Raw genomic sequence first — 25,630 nt, 5'->3', positions numbered from 1 at the left:
GTCCAGGACATACATTTGATGAATGAATTGCTAGCAGCCTAGCAATGGTGAAGTCTTAGACATTGGGCAAATTTCCCTTCATAAAGTTTTGAGAGGGTGGGAACTCCTTCTCCAGCTTGGGTCTGTATGCGCATTACCTCCTCTGATAATGAAGTCTTTCAAAGGGATTGGTGTCTGGGAGCAGAGCGTCCTCGTTAACTCAGTCTCCAAGAGCCCCAATCCACTGGTGGGGACACCTCTCCCAGGCTCCACAGCAGAGCCCCTGGTCCCCATGCCCTCCTCCTGCTACTGCAGATCCGGGGACCCTCCCTTCTTCCCCTTCATGTCCCAAGCATGGAGGAACCACCTCTCTCCTGCCGGTGGGGGGCAGATGTGCTGGCGTGATGAGAACTCAGTTCAGCCATGTTGCAAAGCAAGGACTGGGCTGAACAAGGAGCCAGGGAACCTAACCACCACCTGCAGTTATGGGATGCGATCGTTTTACGGAAATATACTCCAGGTTCCAAGCAACTGCATCACAAATTCATTTATGAAAGAGCTCCAGGATTGAGGACACACTCATGTACATGGGATGAAGCAAGACTGTGGGAATGATTGTGGGATGAGAGGCAGATGCACGTGTGTCTGAGTCTGAGTGTGTGCATACATACTGGAATGCGTGATCTTGTGTGTGCAGAATTCTCAGAATAGAGGTGGGAAACTGCATAAGGTGCAAGATACCAGGAATTCCACCCTGGGGCTGGCCAAGGCTAGCCAGAGCTGCACTGAGTCCTGTTAGAAATGTTTCCAGTTTAATACATTTGCTGTTTTTTTCTGATTATCAAAATAATACAATTTTATTGTAGAAAATTCTATAAACATATAGAAGAATAGAGAAGAAAATAAAAATTACTTGCATTCTCACTCTCTAAAGATAACCACTGGCAATAAGTTGGGGTATAATCTTCCAGTCCTTGACCTGCATGTACACTATGGTTTTGTTTTGGTTTTTATAAAATTAAGATAAAAGTGTATAAAATGTTATATAATCTCCATTTTTCATGTAGTAAATGTAGGCACTTTTCTACACCATTAAATATTCTTTTTATTGAGATAGAGTTGACATCAAATATTCTTTTAAAATATTATCTTGAGTGCCTGTATATACATAATCTATTTAACCAGTCCCTGAATTGTTCTATGTTTAATCTATTTTCAGTTTTCACCATTATAAATAATTTTTCTTGGAGAATTCTTCATAAAAGTCCTTATGCTCATTGTTTTATTATTTTCTCAGGATAAATTTTTATAGGCATCCATAGATCACAAAAAGTATAAATATTTTTGAGGTTTGCATGCACATTTGCAAACTACTCTTCAGAAAGTTTGTACCAACTTACACTTCCACCTGCATTATGAGTAGCATATATTTTTCCCTTGTGCACATGCTAATCTAAGATATTATATATTTTTCATTTTCTGTCAGTTGGATTCTAAACTAGTTAGGCTGATTATTGTTGTGTGTTATGTGATTTTTGGCTTTTTGCATCTTTGGATCATTGTCAATTCATGTCCTTTCTACATTTTTTATTTGGGTAGACCATGGTTTTCTTCTTATTGATTTGTAAGTGCTCTTTCCATATTAAAGATAATAACCATTTTTGCTCATATAGGTTGCAGGTGTTTGCCAGCTCATTGCTTGCCTTTTTATTCTAGTTTTTATTATACCATAGGTTTTCTTTTCATATAACTCAAATTTATAAATCACTTTAGTTATGACTTTTCTATTTGTGATTTTCTATTTTTTTATTTTTTGATTAGAAAGATGGGTAAATAATTAATCTATAGTTTCTCCTTGCATAGGTTTACCTTTTTTTTTTTTTTAACCTTTTACCTTTGATTACTGTGATTTTATTTTGGAGTGTAGTTGTATGTTTTTGAAAGTGATTTCAGGAGATTAGGGGGGTGAAAAGGAAGGCACCCAGGACCTGGGTAAGATGCTAATACCTTCAAGGGGAAGCCAAAGCTTTCCTGCCCTGTGTAGACACAAATGTACAGTCAGGTACACACTGACAGACACAAGCAAGTATACTTAACTTTTCTCTACACGTGCACACACACTTCCACCCTCACAGAAACACATGCCCCCATTTACAGAGGAGAAGACCATGCCCCCACTTACAAAGGACTTGTGCACCCCTTGCCTCAGGTGTCCTCACTGCGACCAGTCAGGGCAGGCAGAGCTGGATTGCTTCCTTAGTTTGCAGGAGGGAAAACTGAGGCCCCAGGAGCCGTGAGAGACACTGGGGTCCATATGGTAAGAAAGGCAGGCAGGCATCAAAGCCACCTTATTGCCCTGCCTCGTGCTCAGATATGACCTGCAGATACCCACACGGTCCCCGAGCGCTGCACCCCGAAAAGACTTCCCAGCTACCAGGGCTCAAGGTGGCTTTCAGGGAGCTCCTGGGCCCAAGGCCAGCTCCCCACAAGAGAGACAGCAGGAGGGGTCTGCCAGTGAGCTCTGTGTGTATGGCGGGGATGCCTGTGCCCTCTCCTGAGCATCTTCTTACAGATGGTCTGGGACCAGAAAGGATGTTTTCTCCTGTTACAAGTCACTGGGCCCCTCAGCCCTCCCATGGGTGGCAAAGAATGTCCCTCTGTGACCCCATGTCTGTCTGGAGATCTGTCCCTCAACATGTGCTTGAATGTGTCTACACGTCCGTGTGCATGAGAGTGTGTGCATGGGGGCATGCGTGTGCAACATCCCCTGACTGCAAAAATAACTAATTATTAGCTCCCTCTGGCCTCGGGGCCCCCCATCTGTTCCAGGGGCTGCTCCCCCTCCCTAGACTTCCGCCCTGATTTCAAAGAGGCCCTGGTGCTGTCCTGCTTTCCCTTCCCCGCGGCTGACCAAAAAATAAAATGGAATGAAAGTCAGCCCCATCCCGCCTGCACCAGGGAAGGGGCTGACAGGAGGTCTGCAAACTAGCGCTTATCAAAAGCTCCTTCTCAAATTCATTTCAATATCTGAGCCTCTGGTTTCCAAGGCAACATAATCTTTTCATCAAAGCAACTGGTAAAACCACTGGGATCCGATATTGTTTTGTTGGCAACTTGTCAAAACTGTCATTTGGTTAAAAAAATTTTTATAGATTTATATAACCTACAAATATATACAGTGATCTATACCACTAATAATCATTAATAAAGTGCTGCCCCATGAAGCTCTTATAGTTCTCTCTCCCTCCCCTTCCTCCCCCAGAATGGAGGGGGGGGGTGGTGATAACAGGTGGTAGGAATGAAGGAGACATTAGGCAGTAGGGCCGAGAGGTGACTCTGAGTGGGGACAGGCTGGGGGAGCCTGTCTACAACCCTAATAAGGCAAACGCAGTCATTTAGCTTCTTCTCAGAGACCCTTTCCTCAGGGTTTTCCTGGGACTGCACGCCTACCCTCCATTCTCCCTTCTCCTGTCTCCCGCCATCTCTCACCCACCGGAAACACTCACATTTCCTGGCCTGAAGCCATCGCAGCCAGCGACTGGATCAGTCCAAGAGGCGAACTGAAACTGACCCAGCAAACCGCCAGAGCCGGCCCATCAGTGCCCAGGGCCGAGCCCAGGGTCAAGTCTAGGGCAAGCTGTTCAGTGTTGCTCCAAAATCAGAAAGGGCCAACTAGGCAGGATCCTGTTTCCACCGCCCATCTCCCTGGCCATCGCCCCCACTGAGCCCAGGTCCCCCAGGAAGGGTGGAGGTGGAGACCCAGGGGCCTTGGCTCTTAGTACGCGTTTGCCTCTGCCCTGCAGGCGCCCAGCGAGTATGAGACGAGTCCGGAGCAGCTCTTCTACCGGATTGCCCACCTAAATCGCGGGCAGCAGTACCTGCTGTGGGTGGCCGCCGTCACCTCCGCCGGCCGGGGCAACAGCAGCGAGAAGGTGACCATCGAGCCTGCTGGCAAGGGTGAGCAGCCTGGGGCGAGGGTTGAGGGCAGAAACAGCCAGAAGGCCCCTTCTAGAATGATGGTTCTCCCCAACACGAGTAGTCTCCCTCCACCCTGTCTGTGGCCTGGCTGTAAGGAGCTGGCTGGCCTCTTGCCTCCCTCCTGCACCCATCAAGACTGGGCCTCTGCTGCCCCCTGACTCCCAGAAAGGCTCACAACAGCCTCGAGGCCACGCCACTAGTCAGGGTGCCCAGCAGAATGTACCCTGGTCCCCCACTCCAGACTCTTCTCTGGGGGTGAAAGAAAGGGGTGTTAGCCCTACCCCCAGCTCAGCTCCTCCAGAGGGGACGGAGGTGGGGTATGCTGCTTCCATGGAGCAGAGGGCTGCAAAGACAGCCCCCTTGTTCCAAACCCTGGTCATCTCAGGCTGACATGAGCCCACTGATCACAGACGTTACAGAGGGCATGCCTCAAAGGAGGCTGTGGGCTGGTTGGGGTGTATGGGGTGAATAAGAACATGATTGCTCTCAAGCGTGCCCCACTGAACCCCTGACCTGGGCATAAGTGTGGCATGGGGGCATGTGTACCCCTACTCTACAGGCAGTGATAGTTCTGAGGCCTTAACCCAAGACGAAGACAGAGGCCACCTCACAGAGCTGCCAGGCTCCCCCATGCCAACCCTGGGGCACTGGATTTAGCCACACAAGCCTAAGACTTCCAGCTTCTACCTTGACTCTGGGCCTCCCTGGGCCCTCCCTCCTGGCCCTGCCTCCTCCCACAGCCACCTGTGTCTATAACCCTGAGGCCCCAAGCCTAGGACTCGGACGGCTGGTGCCTGCCTCAGCCCAGCCCAACTCCTGGGGTAACCGGCTTCCTCTGGATGAGATACAAGAGGCGTCAGCCCTCCCCGCCTCAAACTCGGAGTCAGCGGGCACTGAATGGAGGGCCTGCAGCTGCCCTGACGTGAGGGTTGTCATCCCATTTTCCAGGAGACACTCTGAGGCGGAGTGGCACAGCCCTCAAACACAGCAGAGTGGTGGGCCAGCCCTTCTGGCTCCACCTGGGGGCTCTTTCTACAAAGTCTCAAGTTTCCTCCCTCCCCTGATCCCTCCTCCCAGCAGTGCAGCCAACCCCTTCTCCTGAACTTATCTCCTTCCAGGAGGGAAAGGACCTGGGACCCCCACCCCACCCCCGCCACAGACACACACACAGACACAGACATAAGACACACACACACACACCCCACTGAGAGGTCCCAGGACCAACCCCAGCCACAGGGCAGAACTGGCTCTAGAACAGTGTCTCTAGAGCGCCATCAAACATCCTTGGCAGGCAGCTGGGGGTTCCTCTAAAACTCCACTTTGAACATGTCACTACTTCCTTGTGACCCTCCTCGTGACGTTAGGAGGAAGCCCAGCCTCCTCGAGGTGCCAACAGAGCCCCAGAAGCTTCTCCTCCCGCTCACTGCTCCGACCCCTACTCTGCTGCCCTCTCTTCACTCATCCTGGGCTTGGATCACCCCGGAGGCTGGAGCCCCTCCCACTCACCATGGGTTTCAGGCCCCCATGCCTCTCTCAGTTCTGTTCCCCCTTCCGACACACCTTCCTTTTCTGCTTACAGTCCATTAACAATGTTGTGATAGTTTCAGGTGGACAGCAAGGTGACCCAGCCAAATATATACATGTATCCATTCTCCACCAAACTCCCTTCCCATCCAGGCTGCCACATAACACTGACCAGAGTTCCCTGTGCTATACAGTAGGTCCTTGTTGGTTATCCATTTTAAATACAGCGGTGTGTACATGTTGATCCCAAATCCCCTGACTATCCCTTCCCCCCATTCTTATCCCCTGGTAGCTAGTGAATTCCTTCTTTGCTTTCAAGATTCAAGTCCAAGCTTCCGATTGCAGAAGTCACCCCAGGCCTTCTTCACCTCCTCCATTCCTCCTTCCTGCTCTCAGGGCTATTGTACCCACCCCACCATAGTATTTTTCACTCTAATGATCTGAAGTGTCTGTCTCCCTCTTGGATGGTAAGCAACTCGAAGACAGGGACTAGATTGTATTCATTCTGTGGCTCCTCAGAGCCTCCTATGATACCTGGTCCAAACAGGTATCTGATAAATGTTTGCTGAATGAACGATTTCCCCTCTGAAAATGAAAATGAAAACATGGGGTCCTTCTCATCCTCTCTTCCCTCTAGCCCCAGCAAAGATCATTTCTTTCGGGGGCACCGTGACAACACCCTGGATGAGAGATGTGCGGCTACCTTGCAATTCAGTGGGAGACCCAGCCCCTGCGGTGAAGTGGACCAAGGACAGGTGTGTGCAGGACCCTTTAGGGATGGTGACCCCCAAAGATGGGCACTGCAGAAGAGCCATGAAGAGAACTAATGTCCCTCCCTTCCGGCTGACTCAGTCATCTCCAGCCCTGGGGAGGCCCTTGCTGGGTACATGGCTACACCCTCGTGCTAGCCTGGCCTCCCTGGCTGCCCCTGTCGGCTGCCATGGATCTCCCTTCCCTGGGTGGTTGAAGAGGCCATGGTTACTAGATATCCCCAGGAAGCGCTGAGTGAAAACCCAAGAATCTAGGGTCCTGGAGCCAGTGCCTTACTGCTCCCAGCTCTAACTGCTTGCAAACCTGGGGGAGGCTCTGGGAGGGGATGCCTGCCATAAGCCGTCCCCACCCCCCACAGTGAGGACTCGGCCATCCCCGTGTCCATGGACGGGCACCGGCTCATCCACACCAATGGCACGTTGCTGCTGCGCGCAGTGAAGGCTGAGGACTCAGGCTACTACACGTGCACGGCCACCAACACTGGTGGCTTCGACACCATCATTGTCAACCTTCTGGTGCAAGGTGAGAGCCTGCGAGGTGGGCGGGGCTCTGAGAGGTGGGACCCTGTGAAGTGGGCGGGGCTCTGAGAGGTAGGACCCTGCGAAGTGGGCGGGACTTGAGAGGTGAGACCCTGAGGTGGGCGGGGCTCTGAGAGTTGAGACTCTACGAGGTGGGCGGGGCTCTGGTGGGGACAGGGATAGCTAAGTGGGAGGAATTCCATCAAGAGAGAGACAGAGAGAGAAAGACAGAGACAGAGGAGTTGTTAAATAAAAAAGACCAGCCACCAGGGAGACAGACCCTTGGTGGATCAGAGGGGCCACGTGGGAGAGGAGGCAGGAGGGGTAGAGGGGAGAATGAGTAGGCATTGGGGAGGAAGCAAGAGGGCACCCCTATCCCCCATCATCAGAGGTTAACCCTTTGTGGGCTCCTGACTCTCCCCTCACAGTTCCCCCGGACCAGCCCCGTCTCACTGTCTCCAAAACCTCGGCTTCGTCCATCACTCTGACCTGGATTCCGGGTGACAATGGGGGCAGCTCCATCCGAGGTGAGGGGGGCCTGGAGGAGGAGTGCGGAGAATTCCGGGCCAGGGGCAGAGGAATTGTTTCACTTACTCCCACTGCTTGTCCTCATAAGGCTTTAGAAGTGATGGGAGGAGGGGTGGTTTGGACCACGGGGGAGTTACCTAAGCGCCATGGAAAATATACCAGCCTAGACAGCTGGACTTTAGAACACCCACCCCCGCATTGCCAATGGTGAGCTGTGTGAACCTGAGGAAGTCTGTTTTCTTCTCTGGGTCTTAGTTTCCAAACCTATAAAATCAACAAATGTTCTAGATACTTAAACTTAAATATGCATATGAATCACCAGGGGATCTTGTAAGAACACAGATTCTGATTCGGGGGAGCTGAGAATCTGCATGTCTAACAAGCTCCCAAGTGATGCTTTGGGGCCAGGGGACCGTACACAGAGTAGCAGGGTCTCAATAGGACCCCTTTGAAGTCTCACGGCTCCGGTTTCTGCTCCCCTCCCCATCCTGGCTTCTAAACCCTAACACAAGAGCCAATGGGAGCGAGTCCTACAACTCACCCAAGATCCTTCCACTTTTGCATCTAATTGGCATCCACCCCATCCTAACGGCCAAAAGTTCCCCCTGCTGGCCCCCTGCAGAGCCCAGTCCCATGACAGCTGTTGAGGGACCCCAGGCCCCACGCTGCCCCTCCTGAGCCAGGCAAACCTCCCGGCCAGGCTTCGTGCTACAGTACTCGGTGGACAACAGTGAGGAGTGGAAGGATGTGTTCGTCAGCTCGAGTGAGCGGTCCTTCAGGCTGGACAGCCTCAAGTGCGGCACGTGGTACAAGGTGAAGCTGGCGGCCAAGAACAGCGTGGGCTCCGGGCGCATCAGTGAGATCATCGAGGCCAAGACCCACGGGCGGGGTAAGGCCCAGGACAGGGTGGCAAGTGCTGGGATGGGGTAGAAGGGCACAGGAAGCACAGAGACTCCAGGGAGACCCCACCTAGTTCCATCGCTGCAGCATCTGGATGAATCATAGTAGGAAAAATTGGCCCCACTTCCCTGCAGGGGGTGGCAGACAGATGGCTCACCTCTTCCTTTTTCCTTCCTCTGTCTTCCTCCTGGGCCAGGCCTTGCTCTCCTTGTCTCTCTCCCTCTTCTCTTCTTACTCCCCTTCTGTCCCCTGGAGCATCCCTACTCCCATCCACACCTCCCACCGATCCCCCGGTCCCAAGCCACCCCAGGGAAATCCTTCCCAGTCTCTCTAACCTCTGTCTCTCCCTCTGGCCCCCCAGAGCCCTCCTTCAGCAAAGACCAGCACCTCTTCACCCACATCAACTCCACGCATGCTCGGCTTAACCTGCAGGGCTGGAACAACGGGGGCTGCCCCATCACTGCCATCATGCTGGAGTACCGGCCCAAGGGCACCTGGGCCTGGCAGGGCCTGCGCGCCAACAGCTCCGGGGAGGTGTTTCTGACCGAGCTGCGGGAGGCCACGTGGTACGAGCTGCGCATGAGGGCTTGCAACAGCGCTGGCTGCGGCAACGAGACTGCCCAGTTTGCCACCCTGGACTACGATGGCAGTGAGTCGGCAAGGGCAGGCGGGGGCTGCTGCTGGGGAAGCTGGCCAAGAGGCAGACACGTAAAGAGATAGACAGCAAATTGCAAAGAGGTATGACTCTAGTCAGGGACAAAGGCAGATGGGTGAGTAATCAAGCAAAGGACAGGCAAAAGGAGCAGCAGACAGGTAGGCAGATAAGTGGGTAGATGCACCTGTGACCACACAGATGGATAGGCAGGCATCAGGTTAGTAACACTGACTTCAGTAACACTGAAGACCGGGGATCTTTGGGACTTCCCTGGTGGTCCAGCAGCTAAGACTCCACGCTCCCAATGCAGGGAGATGGGGCCAGCTTCTATCCTGGTCAGAGAACTAGATCCCACATGCCGCACCTAAGAGTTCACATACCACAACTAAGACCCAGCAAGCCAAATAAATAATAAAATTGAAAAAAAAAAAAAAATAGAGGGTCTTTGAAGGTGCAACCCTTGCTCTCCATTGCCTTAAAGAGATGAGAGGAGGCAGAGAGGTAGTTGATGTCCTGCTCTATAAGAACACTCTGCTAAGATGGTACATTAGCCAGGATGGGGTAACCTATGCTGCAGTAACGAACACTAAAAGCTTCATAGCTTGATCCAATGAAGATTTCTCACTCTCATAACATCTTGTGAGGGTTGGCTGGCCACCACCATTTAGCCATGTTAGCTATGCCATCTTGAACATGCAGCTTCCAAGGTCACGAGCAAGAGAGAGACAGAAAAGACACCGCAGTTCCCAACTGCCCTGGCCAGGGGGTGACAGACACTCATCATTTCTATTCGCATTCTGTTGTGCGTAACTAGTAACATGGCTCTAACCTAACTGCCAGGAAGTCTGGGGAATGTAGCTGAGCCCACGGGTGTTTTGATGAGCACCAACTGGTGTCGGCCACATGTGGATACCTCACAGTCATGCATCACATGTTTAAGGCACATAGAAGGCTGAATTCATGGGGACCAGCTGTCACAAGCTTAACTGAATCTACCTGTGTGTTAAGGAAACAGAATAAAAGTGGCATCTTCAGGGTATTTGCTCAAAGAAGGAAGACTTCGTGAAGAAGATGACTCTTAGCTGAGGTTTTGAAACAAGTAAACATCAGGGCTTGGCAGAAGGCTCTGTCAGTGGGAGAACTTATCATATCTCCTAGCAGCCCCCAGGGTTAGCAGATATCACCCATGGGGGAGAGGGGGCAGGGAGAGACTGTGGGGTGTTGAGTGGCTTTTGCCCCCATCTGGGAAAGAGAACACAGGATCCCACTGCCCTGACTTCTGTCTCCTGTGATCCTCATCATCACCATCCCTCAACCTTACCAGCTGGATGTGGGAATCTAAGCCCATCAGCTACCCTCTAGAAATGAATACTGAACTCCAACAGGCAGGAGACTATCTCTGAAAGGGTTCAGGATGATTCTAAAGCAGGCCTAGGAGTCTTTAATATCATATGCAATATAAAAACTACACAACCATTCATGGCTGTCCTGATGGGACCAGAACCTGGGGGAAGCAGAGGGGAGAGTTGGGGCTCTGAACTGCGAAGCAGAGATCGGAGGAAGACCAAAGGCAGCAGGAGAGGTCCAAGGGCTATGTTGCCCACGAGACTCTGCATAACGCTCGACTCCTGGGGACATCTGACTCCCCTCCTCACCCCCGTTCAGGCACCATCCCGCCCATCAAGTCTGCAGAAGGCGAGGGGGATGACGTGAAGAAGCTGTTCACCATCGGCTGCCCGGTCATCCTGGCCACACTGGGGGTGGCACTGCTCTTCATCGTTCGCAAGAAGAGGAAAGAGAAGCGGCTGAAGCGGCTCCGAGGTAGGGGAGTTTCTTTGTGCTTCCTCAGCTGCGCTGGCCACTCTGCACTGGCCTGGAGCACTGTCTGGATGAGAGAGGGTGTCTGTGTCCCCTTGAAGGGAGCACTCACTCCAGCTGTCACTTCTGAAATCTCCTTAGCTGTTCACTGCTTCTTCCTCTGTGTCCCCAAGACTTTGTGCCTGCCCTCACCAGGTTGACTTTTAGCGGTCCACACTGGTAAAACCATGTTGCTGGTTAAGACATGTGAACAATTCCATAGCTGGCTGGTAAATAGATGTTGTTCCCTTCCGCCCTGGATGCTCCATTCTCTCATATAGGACCTCTGCAACTTTCCTAGGGCCCAGCCACTAAAGACATGCACGTGGTCTCTAGGACCTTGCTCAGCTTTGACTGAGCTGTTTCCATGCCTTGTCAAGTGTTAAATATTTTTAGTATCCTCCCCTGTCACAACACCTGATACCACAGTCTGGCATGAATGGGCTTGATTTGCCCAAGACCAACAAGTTTCTAAATAAATGTCTGTTCACGTATTTGGAAAATATTTATTGAGTATCTGCTATATTGTAGATACTGCCGGACATTAGAGATATAAAAATGAATGAGAAAGAGCAGCCCATGCCCTTATAGAGTTCACAGCCAAGGCACAATAAAAGCACAAAAGAGGCAATAACTAAGGCTGCCTAGGGTATTTAGGAGCTGGGTAGATAAAAGGATGGTTCATTGGGTGGTTGATAGTTGTTAAGTGGTTGGATGGATGGATGATTGGATGTCTGATGGACTGATAGTTGAATCACTAGATGGTTGGCTCAATGGAGGATGGATGAATATTTGAAGAACAGATGGATGATAAAATGGGTAGATGATTGTATGGTTGTATGAATGGCTGATTGGATGAATGGTTGAATAGATGAATGGATAATTAGGTGAATGGTTGGATAGATGCTTGGATGGGTTGATAGCTGAATGGATGAATGGTTGGTATTCATTGGGAAGCCCATCAAACATCCAATCATCCATCCATCCAACCATTTAAAAGCCATCAGCCACTCACTGAACCATCCATTTATCTACCCAACTCCTGGTGGGTGGATCACTGGATGAATGGGTGGCTAGATAGATGGTTGAATGTATTCATAAAGCTAGATTCACTCTAACCAGTCATTCTCAGTTATCAGAGGTCTAGTAGATTACCCATGTCCTTTGTTTCTCCTTTCTTGTCGATTCCTAACCTTAGAGTCCCAAATCTATTCAGGGTCCCTATGAGATAGAACAGGCTCCCTGAGTGGCTCAGTGATAAAGAACCCACCTGCCAGTGTAGGAGACATAAGAGATACCAGTTCGATCCCTGTGTCAGGAAAATCCCCTGGATAAGGGCATGGCAACCCACTCCAATATTCTTGCCTGAAGAATCCCATGGACTGAGGAGCCTGGTGGGCTGTGGTTCATAGGGTTGCCAAGAGTTCAACACAACTGAAGCAACTTAGCTCATGCATGCCTGAGATAAAACTGTGACCTTCAAATCCATCCATGTACTTTTGGGGACAGATGCCCTAGAGATGGAAATAAACCTTCTTGGTTGATGTCATCTAGAAGTGCCCACTGACCACCTGTACTTCATCCCCAACTCGCTCCTCTCTCCAACAGATAACTGAGGATAGATCTACCACTGATGCCTATTTCCAACCTGCTCTGATGTCTTGTTTGATTAGAGTCAGTTCAGGAAGCAGATGGAATACTTTATATACTGTCTCCCTATTAGATAAAAGTCTGAGAAAAGGAAAACAGACCTGAGTCGAATCCTGAATTGGGAGCAGTGAGACCTTACCATGTTTTGGATTGTCTCCAAGGTCCTTACATTTCTTCCCAAGAAACCAGCCCTGGCCCCATTTTAGGGAATTCTCTCACCTTGCTCCCCATACCTCTTCCAATTCTGATCCTGCTCAGACCCCATTCTCACTCAGTCCCCTCTCTCTACTGTTTTGCAGATGCAAAGAGTTTGGCAGAAATGTTGATAAGGTGGGTGTCACACCACTACTTCCTCTCTCCTCCTATTTCCCTCCCCTCACCCAGGGTAGAGGCTTCTAAGACCCCACTATCCTGAAAAACCTCTCCCCCAACCCCTTGTGCCTGCCTTGTCACACACCTCCAGCCCTTCTCCCCACAGCAAGAACAACCGAAGCTTTGACACCCCCGTGAAGGGGCCACCCCAGGGCCCACGGCTACACATTGACATCCCCAGGGTCCAGCTGCTCATCGAGGACAAGGAGGGCATCAAGCAGCTGGGTGAGTGACAGGGGCCACGAGCTCTGTGTCCTGCTGAGGGGGCTTTCCCAGGCCACATCTCATGAAGGGCGACCACCAGTCCTCAGACAGTGCCCAAGGTTCTAGAAGCAGCCCAGTCAACAACTCCACAACCTCAGAACTCACTGCAGCTTCTCTTAAGGACTGGGTTGCCTCCTCTGTTCATGGGGAGACCTCACCTGACCTTTATTGTGTTCAATGTCAGATAAAGACAAAGAAAATTTGGGAAGCAAAGATGGTGCCCAAACAGAAGGCCTCCTGCTGATTGTGCTTCTTCCTCCAGGAGATGACAAGGCCACCATCCCTGTGACCGATGCCGAGTTCAGCCAGGCTGTCAATCCTCAGAGTTTCTGCACTGGAGTCTCCTTGCACCACCCAGCCCTCATCCAGAGCTCAGGACCCCTGATCGACATGTCTGACATCCGGCCTGGCACCAGTAAGCACCATCCCCAGGGAGACAGCCCACCTCCCAGATGAGGTTTCTTGGGCACAGCCTAATGCAGAGGTGACTTTTTTTTTTTAAAGGAGAGGAGCAGCATGGAAGAATGGAAAGAGCACTGGAAGTAGAATCTAGAAACCTTGATTACAGACCCACTAGCTGTGGCCTTGGGCATATCACTCACCTTATCTCTCTGGGCCTCACTTTCTCTCCCTAGAAATCTTGAGAGGGTTAGTGGTTCTTTCTCTCCAAGGGCCTCTGCATTTTTCACTGAGACTCTGGACGTAAGGACAGGATACATACAGGCCTGTAGGGAATGAATGGACAGTCACGAGGCAGCAGGAGAGGAGGTTACATTCTTCCCAGGCTGTAGAAAAGATGGGGTGGCCAGGGAGGACTGGGGTGCTGCCCACTGCCCGTATCCCTGACAGTGCTGCCCTCCTCCTCTGTGGATAGCTCTGTGTTCAGGAAAGGCAGCACACTCAGCTTTCCCAAGGGAGCTTCTGCGGCTGCTCCTGCCTCTTCCCTTGCTCCCTGCCACCCTTTCTGGTAAGTGCCAGCTGCCCAAGCCTGAGTGGCTACAGCTGGAGGGTGCTAGCTCTTGCTTCCTCTGTGCAGATCCAGTCTCCAGAAAGAATGTGAAGTCAGCCCACAGCACCCGGAACCGGTACTCAAGCCAGTGGACTCTGACCAAGTGTCAGGCCTCCACCCCTGCCCGTACCCTGACCTCCGACTGGCGCACTGTGGGCTCCCAGCATGGTGTTACTGTCACCGAGAGTGACAGCTACAGTGCCAGCCTCTCCCAGGACACAGGTAAGCCCAGGGACCTGGTTCCTGCTCACTCTCCTCAGGCTCCCCCATTCCCTATCTTCTATTTTCCCCACTCCTACCCACCAGCTCATGGAGTCCAAGGGACCAGTCAGTTTCATTTCCAGCTGGTCACTGACTTACCCTGTGGCTATAACAAAAACTCTTGACCTAACAGCTCTGCTTGTCAAGGATTTCACTTTGCTCTCCCAAAAGATGATGGAGAAAATGGTGTACATGATGTTTGTTGGAGAAGAGGTTAAGGCTTGCCCAGAGGGTGATGCTTATTATCAAGAACAAAAGCTGTGGGTGGGCTTCCCTGGTGGCTCAGGCATAAAGAATCCACCTGCCAATGCAGGAAACACGAGTTCCATCCCTGATCTTGGAAGATCCCACATGCTGCAGAGCAACAAAGCCCACGTGCCACAACTATTTTGTTGCAGCTACTGAAGCCTGAGCACCCTAGAGCCTGTGCTCCACAACAAGAGAAGCCACCACAATGAGAAGTCCACACATCGCAACTAGAGAATAGCCCTCACTTGCCTGCACAGCAACAAAGACCCAGCACAGCCATAAATAAATAGACTTCAAAAAGAATGAAAGATGTTTCGCTTTTTGTTAGTCAACGATCCCACTTTTTTAATTAATTTTAATTGGAAGCTAATTAGTTTACAATATTGTGGCGGGTTTTGCCATATATTGATATGAATCGCCCACGGGTACACGTGTCCCCCATCCTGAACCCCCCTCTCACCTCCCTTCCTCCCTCTGAGTTGTCCCAGAGCACCGGCTTTGAGTGCCCTGCTGCATACATCGAACTTGCACTGGTCATGTGTTCTACATATGGTAATGTACATGTTTCAATGCTATTCTCTCAAATCACCCCACCCTCACCTTCTCCCACATAGTCTAAAAGTCTGTTCTTTATTATCCCACGTTTGCCACCACCACTACCTTCACAGGGAGAGAGAGCAGGGTCATGTGAGCCTCATCCACTCCGTAGTCAGGCTTTCAGATGGCTACTGGGGTTATGGTTAAGGTAACTGCTCAACCTGGTCTCATTTACACCCTCTCCCCATAAGCCCACTTTATTTTTTATTGAGCTATAACTTATATAACTTATACATTTAGTTTCAGGTGTACAACATAATGATCCGATATTTGTATACAGTGCAAAATGATCGCCACAATAAGTGTAGTTAACATCCTTTACCACATACAATTACAGGTTTTTTTCTTATAATGAGGACTTTAAAGAACTACTCTCTTAGTAACTTTCAAATATTCAATACAGTGTGATTAACGGTAGTTATCATCCTGTACCTCATATTCCCATGACTTGCTTATTTTATAACTGGACGTTTGTACCTCTTGACCACCTTCACCCATCTCCCCCAACTCCCGCCCCCTGCCACCACCTCTGGCAACCACTAATCTATTCTCTGTAACTGTGAGCTTAGGGGTTTTGTTTGTTGTTATTTTGGGGTGTTGTTAGAGTCCGTACATATATAAGTGCTATCAAGCTGTGTTTTTCTTTCTTTGGTTTATTTCACTGAGCATGATGCCTTTGAGGTCCATGCATATCTTCTCAAATGGCAAGACTGCCTTTTTTATGAATGAACACTGTATCTCACTGTGTGCAATTATGTGTGTGTCTTTTTAGTCTCTTTACCCACTCATGGACACACAGGTGCCTCCGTGTCCTGGCTCTTGTAAATAATGCTGCAATGAATATGGGGGCGCCACTCATTCCCTTTTAACTTTGTGCCCGCCATCTCCCAAGACAAAGGACGGAACAGCATGGTGTCCACTGAGAGTGCCTCTTCCACCTACGAGGAGCTGGCCCGGGCCTACGAGCACGCCAAGCTGGAGGAGCAACTGCAGCACGCCAAGTTTGAGATCACCGAATGCTTCATCTCCGACAGCTCCTCTGACCAGATGACCACGGGCACCAACGAGAATGCGGACAGCATGACATCCATGAGCACACCCTCAGAGCCCGGCATCTGCCGCTTCACCGCCTCCCCACCCAAGCCCCAGGACGCTGACCGGGGGAAGAACGTGGCTGTGCCCATCCCTCACCGGGCCAACAAGAGTGAGTGCTCAGACCACCTCCCTTGCTGTGTCCCCACCTTCCAACCCCCTGAGCCTAGGCTAGAACCTAGCCCTGCCTGCACCCTACCCACCCGCCCAGCACGGCTCCTTGGCAGTGGGGTATAGTGCAGAGAGCAAGGACTTGGGAGCAAGCAGATCTGGGTTCACATTCTGTCTCAAATGCTTAATACCTCTGTGACCTCAGGCAAGTCATGGAACCTCTCTGGTCTTAATTTTATTGTTTTTGAAATGCAAACGAGAGCATATACTTTGCATTGTTATAATGAGCATTAAAAATGATGTACGTGCCTGGCACAGAGTTAAGGAGCAATCCTGGCAGCTACGTCCATGGTGGTCAAACCTCATGGTGGGCAGTGACCCAGCCTGACAGGGAACATCTGATTCCAGGGCCCTGGCCAGAGTATATGCCCTCTGAGGTCAGCAGGGCAGGTCTAGGATAACCAGGGGGAGGGAAGCAAGGGTGCCCACCAGTAGACATCAGGGCCATATGCAAGGCACAGGCTGTCAAACCAGGCAGTCTGGTCTGCCCGGCACTGGCCTTGCTAAGGGGCCACGCAGAACTAGGGGTTCAGGGTCATCTAGAGAAGAGCACAGGTTAACAGAAAGAATAGAGACCTAGGAGTCCAGCAGCCCTTTACGACTCCCCCTCCCCATCCAGCTCTGTGAATTTGGGTAAATTACTTAATCTCTCTGAACCTCAGTTTCCTCATTTGCAAAATCCAAGCAGGTATTAATGTATCCAGGGGTCTGCGGGGTCTAAATGAAATGACCTGAAGAGTGCCTGGCATAGTGGACAGGAGAGGGGCCTGTGCACAGGGTGCTCACAGTGGGGAGGGATCAGGATGTGGGGTCCTGGAAGCGTGTCCTATGGAGGCACTGTGAGAAAGGAGGAACATTCTGCCTGGAGGAGGAGGACGGAGGAGAGGGATGCAGAAACGAAGCGGACTCAGACATCTGAAAGGAGGCTTGGGAGAGGGGGGAGGCCTGCTCTGGTGGCCCTCAGCGGACAGAATCAGGTTGAATGTGGGGAATTGACAAGAAGTGACATTCCTTTCCTTCTCAGGGTATAGGAAAGCTTTCTAACAGCCAGAGCTTTTAGGATGACAATGTTTAAAAAATGAGCCCACCCGCAGCTGAAGCTGATCAGTTATAGTGAACAATTAACAATAGGGATCAATCTGTTGAGCAATACTGTGCCTCTGTATTGCAGCCTTTTCCCTGTGTGTTAGTCGCTCAGTTGTGTCCAACTCTTTGTGACCCCCATGGACTGACTATAGCTATCCAGGCTCCTCTGTCCATGGAATTCTCCAGGCAAGAATACTGGAATGGGTTGCCATTTCCTTCTCCAGGGGATCCTCCCGACCCAGGGATTGAACCTGGGTCTTCTGCACTGCAGGCAGATTCCTTACCGTCAGAGACACCAGGGAAGCCCAACACAGGAAATTTGACTCAACACTGGAAACCTCACCCAGCCCCAACATGGGCAGGATTGACTGATTGATAGCTCTTTCTGGATTCTGTGGATGGTGGTGCATGGCCTTCATGGAGCGATTTTTCTGGTTAATTCCAATAAGGAGCCTTTTCCCTACTTTGTCTCATTCCCTCCTCACAGAATTACTGTAGGGAGATGAGATTATCCCCATTTCATAGATGAGGAAACCAAGGCTCAGAGAGGCCAAGTGACTGATCTTTCCTTGACTGGTTACTGCCCATGGGTGGAGGGACTGATTGAGGGCTGGGGGTGGGGGAACAGGCTGCTTCCAAGAGGTGTCTGCCGCTGACACAGCGCACTTCCTCCCTTCCAGGTGACTACTGTAACCTGCCCCTGTACGCCAAGTCGGAGGCCTTCTTCCGAAAGGCAGAGGGGCGTGAGCCCTGCCCCGTGGTCCCGCCCCGCGAGGCCTCCATCAGGAACGTGACTCGAACCTACCACCCCCAGGCTCGCCACCTGACCCTGGACCCTGCCAGCAAGCCCCTGGGCCTTCCGCACCCCGGGGCCCCCACGGCCGCCTCCACCGCCACCTTACCTCAGAGGACTCTGGCCATGCCGGCACCCCCCGCCGGCCCGGCCCCCGCAGCCCCCGGTCCCACCCCCGCCGAGCCCCCGGCGCCCCCCAGCACCGCCCCTCCGGCCCCCAGCACCGAGCCTCCGCGGGCCGGGGGCCCACACACCAAAATGGGGGGCTCCAGGGACTCACTTCTTGAGATGAGCACGTCGGGGGTGGGGAGGTCTCAGAAGCAGGGGGCCGGGGCCTACTCCAAGTCCTACACCCTGGTGTAGGGGCGCAGCCGGAAGGGCAGCCACGAGCCTGGACCTGTCTGCACCTCCGGCCCTCACACAACAACTTGGCTGATTTCCTGCATTATTTATATCAAACTGACAAAAACCCACCAACAAGGAGAAAACAACCCCCCGAGTCATGAACGCCTGTACATAGAACTCTTTTGTACAAATCAAACTATTTTCTTCTTCTCCATGAAGCCAGGGCACAAAGAATTTGACAGTACACGTCAAATCCCCCCACCCCACAAAATCTGTGTGGAGAGATATATACCTATATAGAGAGATAGGAGCACAGCGATGAGCTATATATCTATATATTTCTCTCACCTTATTTTGAGACAGAGGCACAAAGACTCAGCAGTTTTTCCCTCCTACTCACCCTCCCTCCGATCTAGGTGGTTTTGACAAAGACCAAGATCCCAACTCAGAGACACTGCATGCGATTTTACTGTTCCAAAAAAAAAAAACCAGGAGTTGCTTCAATTTGCAGATGCTTATGTGTTAATACCTTTTTCTATGAAAAAAGACCCAGCGCCGTGTGCAATAAAGGTTATGTTTCTATGTGGTGGCTTTTTTCCCATCTGGCAAGGGTCAGTGAGGAGGCAGGGACAAGAGGCCCCTCTACAGGCCTTCGGTCTCTAGGGGGAGAGACTTTGAGAAGCCCAGCTTAAGCTCAGCACGTTAAACTTTTTAAAAAGCTTTCCATTAGCCAAGCTGCCTCCTTGGGCACCTGTTCCATTCTCTGTTCTGTGCTGGGCCCTACAAGGGACCAGCTGTGTGTCTTTGGTTTCCTAAACCTCTCTGAACCACAGTTCACTTGTCGGTAAAATGAGGCAACCTCGGTGAGAGCACTGGGGAACCGATATGGGGATAGGGGACTGTATTTACTGGCTTCTGCCCTTTGGGAGAATGCAGTGTAGCCAGGTGAACAAAGCTACTCTAACAGCTAGTGGGCTGTTAAGTTGTGTAAACGGTGCCTCTAAACTGGGAGGGAGAGATTGTGTTATCCTGGCAGGGACCAGCCAAAGCTTGAAGTTCTCAGCTAACTCTTGTTAGGGCAAGATGAGCCCAAAGGGAGAAGGAGTGAGGTCATCAGAGGTCCAAGAGGTGAAAAGGGCTCACAAGGAGGGGAACAGGGTTCAGCCAGCGAGAATGAGGCCAGTGAGCATACCAGGCGCCACAGCTACTGTCAGAGGAGTTACGTAGAGTTAGATTCAGGTGGAAGCAATCACGCCCACGTGCAGACGCGCAGAGAGGGTCAAAGAGCATGTAAGCTGGGCCAGAGTACATAAGAGTTTGGATAGGCGAGGGGAGGGCATAGACCCAGAAGACGCCAAGGCTTCTGGAAGTCTCCCTCCATGGTGGCCCGGCCCCCTGGGTGAGAAGGAAGGGCCCCTCAGAAGTGCACAGGAAGGTCCTGCACTCAGCACCCCAAGTCATGGCTGACTTGTGGACCCCGAATCTGGAAGGAAGGTGAGTCTGGGCCTTGCTGGTCCCACTGCCCTTCCCTCCAGAGGAGGAAGTGAGAAGGGGACCCCAGGGGTGGGTGGGGAGGGAGGAAAGGAAGGTTTGTGCAGGGTAGGAGTAGTATCCGTCAGTCTGGGCCACCAGAGAGCCTCCCCTGGGATGCATAACCTTGAATAGAAGCGCTTTCCAAAAAACAGCTCATTCCTCAAACATTTCCTGAGCTCTCGCAAATGCAGACACAGGAACTCCAGCCCTGGGTAGCTACATGTCAGGTAGCTCATGCTGTTAGCATGAAAGAGGGGAGAAGGCAAAGGTTATGTGTTCCTGGGTGACTTCTAGACCCTTGGGGAGACTCTGTTTCAGGCCCACAGGATCCACCAGGGGGTGGGGGAACCAGCTGATGTCGGCATTTGTGAGAAAAGGCCCTCCAGGCTCCTTGCGTGACTGGAGGACAGGGCTGCCTACCAGGGCTGCACATGCCATCTGCAGGTCACCTCCCAAACTGTAGGCACAGTGATCAAGCCCCGAATTCTCGCTGAGGGCGGGCTAATAAATTCACGGCAGGTTAGGGAAGTAGGCATCACGATCTCCACCAGGCAGGCGAGAAAGCTGGAGCCCTGGAGGGCTGAGTAAGTTATCCAAAGTCAGAGGAGCAGGGAAGGATGGAGATGAGGTTCAAACTCAAGAGCTGAGTCCTTAATCAGTGAGCCGCCCTGCCCTGTGTTCCACTGTTCAGAGACTGAGTTTCAGTTCTACGCTGAGGATGATGCCTGGTGAACAGTCCGCCAGGTCCAGGGGACCCAGCTGGACTTACTGGCAGGAAGGTGGCCACTGTGGAACTGTTCATGAGCCATTCAGAGACGAGAACCAATGCAACGCACTGGGTGGGCGGGAGTGAAGGAGCATCTCTGATGGACTGACTCTGGCAGGGGACAGCAATAGGAGGGGAGAGATTTGGCTCTGGGTGGGGGGGTCTCTTGGGGAAGGCCTGGGACCAGGGTGGACCATGTAGGAGGAAAAGGGCTTAAAGAGGCATGAGACAATGAAGCACGAGCCAGCTTCACTTGTGCTCAGTGGAGTTGGGCCACTTACTAAGAAACACAAGTCCTGGAAATTCAGACAGACTTGGGCAAAATCCACACAGTTTTGTAAGTTGATTATTTCTACCTTTGATGGGTTTTTCAGCTAAACCGCAAGGTTGCCTGGTAGGATGGGTACGCAGGAGCTAGTTCATTCCTCAGATCACCCCCTGCTCACACATCCCCAGCTCCACATCACTGAACTTTGTCTGGAGCAGCTGTCTTAAATATTTCTAGTTCCTTTTCAGATCTCCATGATCTCTACCACAGATAAGGCCACCATGTGTCTCTAGAATCTAGATACTCAAATTGTGGTCCACGGACCAGCAGCATCACCTAAGAGCGTGTTAGAAATGTGAAATCTCAGGCCCCGCCCTTGAACCACTGGATGAGAATATAGTTTAGCAAAATCCCTAGAGGATTCATACGTGCCCTAGAATTCAAGAAGCCCTCCTCTAGAAGGGCTTCTGAGAGAGCATGCCCCTGCTCTCTCCCTTCTGCTAAAAACCAGAGCTAGACCTGTGGGTCTTAGTTGCACATCAGATTCACCTGAGAAGCTTGTTAAAAAGAAAAAACAAGCAACCCAGAATTCACCAATTCCAACTGAATCACAATTTGTGGACATGCAACCCAGGCATTTGTATTTTTTGTACATGTGGAAAAAGATACAACCTAACATTTACCATTTTAACCATTTTTAATTTTTTTAATTTTATTTTATATTAGAGTATAATTGATTTACAATGTTGTGTTTCAGGTGAACAGCAAAGTGATTCAGATGTACACACATTCATCCTTTTTTAGATTATTTTCCCATATGCTGCTGCTAAGTCACTTCAGTTGTATCCAACTCTGTGCGACCCCAGAGACGGCAGCCCACCAGGCTGCCCAGTCCCTGGGATTCTCCAGGCAAGAATACTGGAGTGGGTTGCCATTTCCTCCTCCAGGGGATCTTCCTATCCCAGGAATCAAACCCAGGTGTCCTGCATTGCAGGCCTATTCCAACTGAGCTATGAGGGAAGTGTTCTACAGTAGGTCCTCATTGATTATTTTATATATAGTGGTGTGCATATTTTAATCCCAAACTCCTAATTTATCCCTCCACCTACCTTTTCTCTTTGGTAACCATAAGTTTGTTTTCAAAGTCTGTGAATCTGTTCCTGTTTTGTAAATAAGTTCACTTGTATCATTTTTTATTCCACATATAGGTGATATCATATTTGTTTTTGATGTCACTTAGTATAATAATCTCTAGGTGCACCCATGTCTCTGCAAGTGGCAGTATTTCCTTCTTGCTTGTGACTGAGTAATATTCCATTGCGTATATGTCCTCTGACGATGGACATTTAGGTTGCTTCTATGTCTTGGCTCTTGCCAGTAGTGCTGCAGTGAACACTGGGAGATTTTGCTTTTCTCTGGATATATGCCCGAGGGTGGGATTGCTGGATCACATGGTAGCTCTGTTTTTTAAGGAACCTCCATACTGGTCTCCATAGTGACTATCAATTTATATCCCCACCAATAGTGTGGGTGGGCTCCCCTTTCTGCACACCTGCCCCAGCATTTATTGTACCTTGACTTTCTGATGACCATTCTGATCAGTGTGAGGTGATAACCTTATTGTAGTTTTAATTTGTGTTTCTCTAATATTTAGTGATGTTGAGCATCTTTTCACTTTTTTTTTTTTTTTTGACCATCTATATGTCTTCTTTGGAGAAATGTCTACTTAGGTCTTCTGCCCATTTTTTGATCTGGTTGTTTTTTTTTTAATATTGAGCTACATGAACTGTTCATATATTTTGGAGATCAATCCTTTGTCAGTCGTTTCGTTTGCAAGTATTTTCTCCTATGGATTGTCTTTTTGTTTGTGGTTTCCTTTGCTGTGCAGAAGCTTCTAAGTTTAATTAGGTCCTCTTTGTTTATTTTTGTTTTTATTCTCATTAGAAGGTGGATCTGAAGATTTTGCTACGATTTAGTCAGAAGTGTTCTTCCTATGTTTTCCTGTAAGAGTTTTATAGTATCCGATCTTACATTTAAGTCTTTAATCCATTTTGGGTTTATTTTTGTGTATGGTGTTAGAGGGTGTTCTAATTTTCATTCTTTTACATGTAATTTTTCAGTTTTCCCAGCACCACTTATTGAAGAGATCGTCTTTTCTCCAGAGAAAAGATTGCGTCTTGCCTCCTGTGTCATAATTAATTAACCATAGATGTGTGGGTTTTTTTCTGGACTTTGTACCTTGTTCCATTGATCTATATTTCTGATTTATGCCAATATCATACTGTTTTGATTACTGTAGCTTTGTAATATAGTCTAATGTCAGGGAGCCTGATTCCCCCAGCTCCATTTTTCTTTCTCAGAATTGCTTTGGCTATTCAGGGTCTTTTGAGTTTCCATACAAATTTTAAAATGTTTTATTCTAGTTCTGTGAAAAATGCCATTGGTAACTGGGTAGGAATTTCACTGAATGTGTAGATTGCCTTGGGTAGTATATTTTGACAATGTTTTTCCTTCCAGTCCAAGAATATGGTATATGTTGTCTTCTGTTTTCTTCTAGTTCCTTTATCAGCATCTTATACTTTTTCAGACTACAGGTCTCTTGCCTCCTTAGGTAGATTTATTGGTAGATATTTTATTTTTTTGATGCAGTGGTAAATGAGGTTGTTTCCTTAACATTTTAAGCCATTTTTAAGTGCACAATTCAGTAGCGTTAAGTATATTCACCTTGCGGTGTAATCATCACCATTATTCATTTCCAGAACTTTTTTCATCTTCCCAAACAAAAACTCTGTACCTATTAAACACGAATTCCTCATTTTCCCCTCCCCCAGCCCCTGGCAACCACCATTCTACTTTCTAATATTAATAACTTGACTACTCTGGATACCTCATGTCAGCGGCATCACACATTTGTCCTTTCAACTGGCTTATCTCATCACGTTTTCAAGGTTCATCCATGTTGTAACACGTATCACAATTTCATTCCTTTTGGACTTCCTTGGCAGCGTAGTGGTTAAGACTCCATGCTTCCACTGCAGAGGAGCACAGGTTTGATCCCCAGTTGGGGAAGTTCTTCGTGCTGTGCAGAGCGGCCAGAAAGAAAGTCATTCATTTTTAAGACTGAATAATGTACCATTGCATGTGTATAACACACTTTTATCCCGTTCACTTCTTGATGGACACTTGGGTTGCTTCCTTTTGTCTGTGAATACTGCTGCTGTAAGCACTGGTATATGAGTACTTGCTTGGCTCCCTGCTTTCAGTTCTTCTAGGCAGATAACTAGGGGTGGAACTGCTGGATCAAATGGTAATTCCATACTTAACTTTTTAAGATGAAGAGCATATTTATTTTTATTGCGGTATAGTTGACATATAATATTGTATGTATATGATTTGATATTTGTATACACTGAAATGATCACCACAATAAGTCTAGCTAATATCTGTCTCAATACAGAGTTACCAGATTTTTTTCTTGTGACTTTTAAGATCTACTCTTTCAGCTGTCAATACAGTATTATTAGCTATAGTTACCATGCTGTATGTTATATCCCCATGCCTTACTTATTTTATGACTGAAGTTTATACTTTTTTGACCCCCTTTCATCCATTTAGCCCACTCCACCACCACCTCCCCAAGCCCCACCTCTGGCAACCATTATCCTGTTGTCTGTATCTATGAGCTTAGAGTTTTAGGGTTTTGTTGCTGTTGCTTTAATAGTCCATGCATAAGTGATGCCATACAGTATTTGTCTTTCTCTGACTTTCTCACGTAATGTCCTCAAGATGCATTCATATCATCACAAATGGTGAGATTCTATGCTTTCTATGATATTGAATAGTGTCCCACTGTGTATGTTGCATCTCCTTTATTTAGCATTAGTGGACGCTTAGGTTGCTTCCATGTCCTAGCTACTGTAAATAATGCTACAAGGAGCATGGGGATATAGATATATTTTCAAATTAGTGTTTTCCATTTTCTTTGGATAAACACATAGAGGTAGACTTGTTGGACTGTGTGATAGCTCAATTTTTAATTTTTTTGAGGAAACTCTGTACTGTTTTCCATAGTGGCTATACCAATTTAAAGTCCCATTAACAGTGTACAAGAGTATACTTTTCTCCATATCCTTACCAACACTTGTTATTTCTTTTTGATAATAGCCATTCTGATGAGTGTGCTGTGCTGTCTTATTGTGATTTTTATTTTTATTTTTATTTCTCTCATTAATGACGCTGAGCATATTTTCATGTACCTGTTGGCCATCTATGTGTGTCCTTTAGAAAAATATTCAGATTTTCCTGCCCATTTTTTAAAACTTTATTTTATATTAGAGTATAGATGATTAACAATGTAATAGTTCCAAGTGGACATCAAAGCGACTCAGCCATGCATATACATGTATCCATTCTCCTTCAAACTCCCATACTGCCACATAGCATTGAATCTAACCCATTTTAAAT

At 49.2% G+C, this 25,630-nt stretch overlaps 1 protein-coding gene across 1 annotated transcript in view; it reads left to right on the top strand.

The window, feature by feature from the left end:
* DSCAML1 (DS cell adhesion molecule like 1) overlaps positions 1 to 19,181 on the top strand; it is a 361,994-nt gene extending 342,813 nt beyond the window's left edge. Inside the window, exons 21-33 of the mRNA XM_069553443.1 lie at positions 3,783 to 3,936; positions 6,119 to 6,236; positions 6,611 to 6,774; positions 7,199 to 7,297; positions 7,999 to 8,187; positions 8,560 to 8,847; positions 10,519 to 10,674; positions 12,660 to 12,690; positions 12,839 to 12,957; positions 13,259 to 13,411; positions 14,033 to 14,227; positions 16,005 to 16,316; positions 18,142 to 19,181. Of these exons, the coding sequence (XP_069409544.1) occupies positions 3,783 to 3,936; positions 6,119 to 6,236; positions 6,611 to 6,774; positions 7,199 to 7,297; positions 7,999 to 8,187; positions 8,560 to 8,847; positions 10,519 to 10,674; positions 12,660 to 12,690; positions 12,839 to 12,957; positions 13,259 to 13,411; positions 14,033 to 14,227; positions 16,005 to 16,316; positions 18,142 to 18,617 (2,454 nt within the window). The 3' untranslated portion in view covers positions 18,618 to 19,181. The remainder of the gene's footprint in view (positions 1 to 3,782; positions 3,937 to 6,118; positions 6,237 to 6,610; positions 6,775 to 7,198; positions 7,298 to 7,998; positions 8,188 to 8,559; positions 8,848 to 10,518; positions 10,675 to 12,659; positions 12,691 to 12,838; positions 12,958 to 13,258; positions 13,412 to 14,032; positions 14,228 to 16,004; positions 16,317 to 18,141) is intronic.
* The last annotated feature ends 6,449 nt before the right edge of the window (positions 19,182 to 25,630 follow it).

This window comes from Ovis canadensis, chromosome 15 (assembly GCF_042477335.2).
Source record: "Ovis canadensis isolate MfBH-ARS-UI-01 breed Bighorn chromosome 15, ARS-UI_OviCan_v2, whole genome shotgun sequence".
NCBI classification, from domain to species: Eukaryota; Metazoa; Chordata; class Mammalia; order Artiodactyla; family Bovidae; genus Ovis; species Ovis canadensis.
This window is presented reverse-complemented; position numbering and strand designations above follow the sequence as displayed.